The sequence below is a fragment of the Sesamum indicum genome, unplaced genomic scaffold (assembly GCF_000512975.1).
Source record: "Sesamum indicum cultivar Zhongzhi No. 13 unplaced genomic scaffold, S_indicum_v1.0 scaffold00198, whole genome shotgun sequence".
Lineage (NCBI taxonomy): Eukaryota > Viridiplantae > Streptophyta > Magnoliopsida > Lamiales > Pedaliaceae > Sesamum > Sesamum indicum.
Genome location: NW_011628093.1, coordinates 47,072 through 53,807, shown reverse-complemented (window position 1 = coordinate 53,807; position 6,736 = coordinate 47,072). Strand labels below are relative to the sequence as shown.

Here is a 6,736-nt window from a genome sequence, read left to right as displayed (position 1 = left end):
CATGATTTGTTCCAGTTTGGCCGCTTTTGCATAAACCAGGCGGCAACAGTGTTCTAATAGTAGAAAGGCCTCATTCTGTCTATCTGAACTCACCAGCTATTGTGCCTCATCTAGAAAGCCTTTAGCTAATTCAATGTTTAGAGTCAAATCCCCCTTCTTCCTCCTTTGCTCTCTGAATACCGGCTTCAATGCTTTAAGTTTATGTGTTACCACAAACATAGGCACCCCAACGATTGTGTTCTGCCAGATATTCTGCACACTGGGGATAAATTTAGGTGAGTGTGTTAGGTAGTTGTCAAATCGAAACATACCTCCTGTTTGATTTTGCCTGTCCCCATGCAGTAGAAGCGGCGAGTGGTCAGAAGTCCGCGGTAAAAGGCAATGATAACATGAGGAAGGGAACCTCGCAAGCCATCTATCATTAATAAGGATTCGATCTAATCTCTTCCATAGACTCCGCGAGTTCGTGCTGCAGTTGTGCCAAGTATACCATTCCCCCTGCATAGGCAAGGGTATTAGCCCGGCCTCCTAAATACCAACATTGAATTCTTCCATGGCCATCCTTATATCCCCAGAAGCTCCACACACCTCATTCATTTCTCGGACCGCGTTGAAGTCCCCCCCCACCAGCCAGGGCTCATCCGAGTGATCTCGAGCTAATATTTCCAAGGTATTCCATAAACTTCTGCGATCCATCATCTCAGAGGCACCATAAGCAATAGTGATTATAAGGGATTCACTACCCTATGAGTGACATGACAGTGCATAAATTGGTTTCCCAAATCAAGAATATGGACGTCCACAACATTATCATCCCACGCTACCCAAATACGGTTACCCACAGTTGCATAATCAACAAACCATTTCCAATGAGGAAGCAAAAAAGACTGAATATGCATGACGTTGTTAATACGCACACGAGTTTCTAATATGCCCATAAAATCTAACCTGTATTCCGAGATAAGGTCCTTTAATGCGAGCTGATGGTCTCTCTTATTCAGCCCCCCGACATTCCACACCGCGAGGTTCAACATGGATCACTACTAGAGGGGCTGCATGTGTTCGGACCCCTAGTGTTCTCTTCTGCGTCGTCCAGGGAATTCAGATCATCAAAAGGATTAAAAGTAACCACTTCCTTACCCTTCTCTATTTGCGATGAGGTGTAGCGTTTATTCTGTTTTGTACCTTCATCTCCTGTCACTTTATCCTCCACCACAACCACGGTCTTATGTTTCTTTACTCTCTCCTCGGTAGCTGGTGGGGGGGGGGACGTTGTGGCTTTCGGTACATACACTTTCACTGGAGGCTTTGTCTGTTTCTGAGGATTGTCCAACGAACCCTCCTTCACCGAGTGAGCCAACATCATGCATTCTGTGCATTTAGGGGGGAGCCATTCATACTCGATATCAACCTTGCATAGGGTTTCTCCACCATCTTCATCTGGCGTCATTATAATAATATGTTTTTCCAATTTCTGAGTAACATCAATCATCACGCATACACGAGCGAAGTCCAGTCTCGTGCATGCCCTTGTTATCGCATCAGGGTATAGTGGCTTACCCACACCGCTAGCAACAGTACTCAATCCTTCCGTCGTCTAGAATTCCAATGGAAGGTGTCGCAGTTTTATCCAGACCGGCACTTGTGTATGCTTCATCTTTCTCATAGCCATACTCGGTTCCCACTTTTGCAACACAATTGGTTGTCCGTGAAACAGCCATGGCCCCCCTTCTATGACCTCCTCCATGTCGATTTTCGTTTTAAATCGGAAGAAAAAGAAGCCATTAGCAGTTGCTGTGACCTCACGTAGCACCGACCAAATCGAATGGGCAAACTCCTTTAAATGGTGATAATACGGCCGCTTACCCATAAAATATCCCACTGCCGTAGATTTCCATCGTTTGGCTCCGTCACGCACAGTATCAATTGAAGGACGAACTACAACCTCCCATTTTGCTTCGTTGGGGCAATGAAAGATAGCGTTTTTCGGGACGAATTGTTGAATGCATCAGCAATTTTATCATTAATAATCCCATTAGAACCAGTGTGAAGCGGAATGTTCCCAATAAACAAGGGAACTGGCGTCAAATCTTTCCCCAGGTTGCTGTTTTTTTTTTCCCATAAAATTAGTGATGTCAGCCCCAGGATGGATGACATCAGCCCTAGCATCATGGATGACATCAGCCCTAGCATCAGGAATGACATCAGCCCTAGCATCATGGATGACCTCAGCCATCATGCATGACATCAGCCCTAATAGGGCTTATGTCAGCCGCCCTCTCATCCACCTCACCTACCTTGTCACCCACTTCCGCCGCCACGTCAGCTCCGGCCACGACACCGGTCGCCGAGAAAGTCCCCGGCCGTTCACCAACCCGTCGGAAAAACGCGCAAGGAGATCCAGTCGCTACAGAAAAGTTCGCAGCAACCTTCCGACCGCCGGCACTCATCGGTCGTCTAGAAATGCCTCCGTTTCCGCCCGTCTCCGACGAAGAATCGCAAACAGCCGCCGCCGTCGGGAGTTGAACCTTTGCAGCCGTCTCACCTCCATTTCCGACCGCCGTATGCCCAGCAATGCGAGGGAGAAGGCAGCGCCTGGCCTTGAGAAGTTTCCGGTCACTGGTCGCTCTTGCCCGCGCGCCACCATTGGCGTTGCAGACCGATTTCCACCGTCTCCAAAGCGTGACTTCCATCGGATTTGAAGGTCGCGCAAGGCAGCCATGGAAGCATCATCGCCCTGGTCAATAACCCGGTTGGCAAGCTTCAAGAATTCGTCCAGATTGAAGGAGGAGGAAGACGGTCCGCCATGGTCGACCTTCAAGCTCGCGCCGCCTCCAACCTCCAGATCTGCAATCGCCATCGCGCGCAGCTCGGTTTCTCGAATCTCGTCCATGGCCGTCCTTCTTCCACCGACCATTCACTGTTCCGTCAGTCTCGCCGTCGACCAGAGCCTCGCCGGCCGGAAGTGAGGAAGAGGAAGCATTAGTATGTGAAAAATTAGAGAGAGAATTTTTAGAGAGAGAATTTTTTCTTGGGTTCATTTTTTTGGACTTCACTACTTTCGGGTTCGCTAAAGATCCCACGACATTGTTTTATCCTATGGATGGCTATTCAGGAAAAACTACCAACAACAAACAAACCTTGGCTCACACACATTGGAGGGTGTATTCTATGTGATGAAGAAGCATCCGAGACGCATAATCACTTATTCTTCCGATGCCGATTCAGCAGAAGATGCCTTATAGCCATACGGAAAGCATTCGATTCGCTTGGCCCAATCGCACATGGGCAATGGATGTGGAATGGGCAGTGAGGAAATGGAGAGGGAAGCATATCATTAATGCAGCATACCGAGCATTACTTGGGTCATTCGTTTACCATTTGTGGCGAGAAAGAAATTCCAGATGGTTCCAGCAGATTGAGCACCCGCCTAATGTATTGGCTTCTCTTATTATTAACGATGTTAGGCAGAGGATATTGAGTCTAAATCTTTCTAGTTCGATTAGTACATGTGCTCCATATAGACTATGGCATATCCCTTGGCCTGTCGAGGGAATACCCAATTAATTGTTGTATTGTACCATATTTTTCATTTATGAAATTTACCATTACCGAAAAAAAAGATACATGGGCCAAGGTGAGCAAGCCATTGTTTATCTGTCGTAGCCAGCTTGCCTTGGATGGCAAGCCAGGCCAAGGTGAGCAAGCCATTGTTTATCTGTCGTAGCCAGCTTGCCTTGGATGGCAAGCCATAGAATAAATCTGTGACGTGGGATTCTAAGTGATCCCGAAAGTAGTGGAGACCAGCCTACTTTCGGTCCTGGTGGGTCGAATAACTCGTAAATAGCCTGTGTTGTTGGTCGACCATTTTCAAATCTCCAAATTATACGGTCTTCCCCTCCAAAAATAGTGGGTAGTACATGTGTAATCTCCAAACACTCTAGATCCGTGATAAGCGACCATTGCCATACTCCTTCATGAATCACCGTGCTGAGTCTGGATGATTCATCTAGTCCAAGTAGCCTCGGTCCTCATGGGAAAGAGTCACAAAGAGGGCCAAGGTGGTGCCACGGATCCTGCCACAAGAAGAAATTCCTCCCATCTCCAATCCGGTAGTCCACCATGGTTCGGAGAAACATCCGTAATCGGAGGATTTTCCTCCATCCCCATGAGCCGCCTTGGTCCGTAATCGTCTATAGAGAGGTGCATTGTAGGCGTCCCTGGTACAGCCATTCAACCCAAATCGATGTCCTGTCGCATCTAATGACATCACATAGTTTTTTTGTCATCAATGCACGGTTCAAGGTATTGATGTCCTTAAACCCAAGTCCTCCTTCCTCCATTGGTCGGCATATATCTTTCCACGCAACCTTGGCATAACCACTATTCGTCGTTCCCTTCCACAAGAAATCTCGCAATCTTTTCTCGATTTCAGTAATAACTTTCTTCGGTAATATAAAAGCCGATGCGCAATAAAGACTCAGTGCTATAAGTACAGATTTAATAATTTGTACTCTACCAGCATAAGATATAGTGGTACCTTCCCATCCAGCAATCCGTTTGTCAATCTTCATTAATAGTGGACGGCAATCTGCAATAGTGAGTCGAGACGATATAAGTGATAACCCTAGATACCTCATTGGAAGAACCCCTTCCTGAAATCCGAGTAGCGCCAACATCTCCGCACGCAATGCTTGCGCTGAACGTGAGATAATCAGGTGACTTTTCTGCACGTTCAGTCTGAGACCCGACCATTCGGCAAAACAATCCAGACCTGCTTTGAAGATTCTTGAGAGTCCATATTAGCACGGCAAAATAATATCACATCATCCGCAAACCCCAACTGAAAGATCCTGGCGGCCTCGCATTTCCAATGTTAGGAAAATATCTCCTCCTGATCAATCAACTGTAGGAAGCCCAAGTGTAGGACTTCCATCACAAGCACAAATAGGTAGGGTGATAAAGGGTCACCTTGCCGAAGTCCTCTGGCTCCTCGAAAGAATCCATGGGGCTTCCCATTTAGCCCTACAGAGAATGAAGGTGTTGTCACACACTCTTCAATCCACTTCACGAAAGTAATAGGGAACCCAAACATCTCCATGACTACTATCAAGAAATCCCAATCAAATGTGTCATATGCCTTCCGGATGTCGACTTTCAGAGCACATCTAGGAGGTAGACGAGTCTGGTTATATCCCGTAAATAGTTCCTGTGCTAGCATGATGTTATCTCCAATGCTGCGTCCCGGCACAAATGCCGCTTGGCATGGGCTGATCAGTTTGTCCATTATCACACTCAACCTTTGGACAATGAGCTTTGCAATGATCTTATAAAGCACATTACAGCATGCTATGGGTCGAAAATCACTAACCGTCATAGGAGAATGTACTTTTGGTATGAGTGCCAAAAGTGTAGTATTTATCTGCTTCAGAAGTCGGCCTGTACTAAAGAAGTCCAGTACTGCCGAAGTCACCTCCTGTCCAACTATAGGCCATGCTGCTTTGAAGAAGCCCGATGAGTATCCGTCCGGGCCTGGGGCCTTATCCTCAGCAATGTCAAAAACCGCCTGTTTGACATCTGCTGGTGTGAACGGTAATAGTAAAGCGGTAGACTCCTCATTACTCAAAATGTGCCTAGCCCACGGTCTGAGAAACCGAATGTCAATACTTGCTCTTCGTCTATCTCCTCCTAGCAGGTTTTGGTAGTATGTGACAAACTCATTAATAACTTCTTTTGGATCAGTGTGAGTGGATCCCTGGTCATCGTTGATCTGGAAAATCCTCCTTGATGCTCTTCGTTGGGCAATCTTCCGAAAGAACATTCGGGAGCACTGATCACCTCCCTTCATCCACTGCATCTTCGCTCGTTGATTTAACATAATCTGCTCCAATTTTGTTGCTTTGGCCAGTACGAGTCGACAACAGTGTTCTAGTTGTGTGTATAGCTCATCTCGCCTTCTTGAGCTAACAAGTAGTTGTGCTGCTTCAAGAAACCCTTTCGCCATTTTGACATTGTGCGATAGATCCCCCTTATTCCTCCTTTGCTCTCGGAAGATTGATTTAAATGCTTTGAGTTTGCGTGTCACAACATACATAGGCGTACCAAAAATGTTATGTTGCCATATATTCTGCACACTAGGAATAAACTCAGGTGAATGAGCGAGGTAGTTATCAAATCGGAACATACCTCCATATTGCTGCTGCTGGTCCCCATTTAGTACCATCGGTGAGTGGTCTGAAGTGCGTGGTGTAAGGACCGAGTAGAATGTGTTAGGGAACCGTGCCATCCATCTATCATTTATCAACATACGGTCCAGTCTTTTCCAGAGGTTCCGTGGTGTCGCACTGTGGTTGTGCCATGTGTACCACTCTCCCTGCATGGGTAGTGGTAGTAATCCTGTATTTTGAATGGCAGCATTAAAATCTTCATTAGCTATTCGGATATCCCCTGATGTGCCACATACTTCGCTGAGGTCGCGAACTGAATTAAAATCCCCGCCAATCAACCATGGGATATCAGCACACTGTATAGCTAAATTTTCCATGGCATTCCATAACTCTCTCCTATCAACCACCTCAGTAGCTCCATAAGCGACAGTAACAGCAACTGACTCATGAATTGCACGAATATTAACAAGACAGTGGATAAATTGTGTTCCACATTCAACCACATTAACATCAATAAAATTATCATCCCACGCTATCCACACCCGATTACCAGAAGATCCATAATCCAT

At 46.4% G+C, this 6,736-nt stretch overlaps 1 protein-coding gene across 1 annotated transcript; it reads right to left on the bottom strand.

Annotated features, from left to right (window-relative positions):
• Positions 1-4,563: 4,563 nt before the first annotated feature.
• On the bottom strand, positions 4,564-6,736 carry LOC105179749. Its single transcript, XM_011103392.1, has 2 exons — positions 5,655-6,736; positions 4,564-4,774 (listed from the first exon to the last, which is right to left on the bottom strand). Exons 1-2 carry the CDS (start codon positions 6,734-6,736, stop codon positions 4,564-4,566), a joined length of 1,293 nt encoding a protein of 430 aa, XP_011101694.1.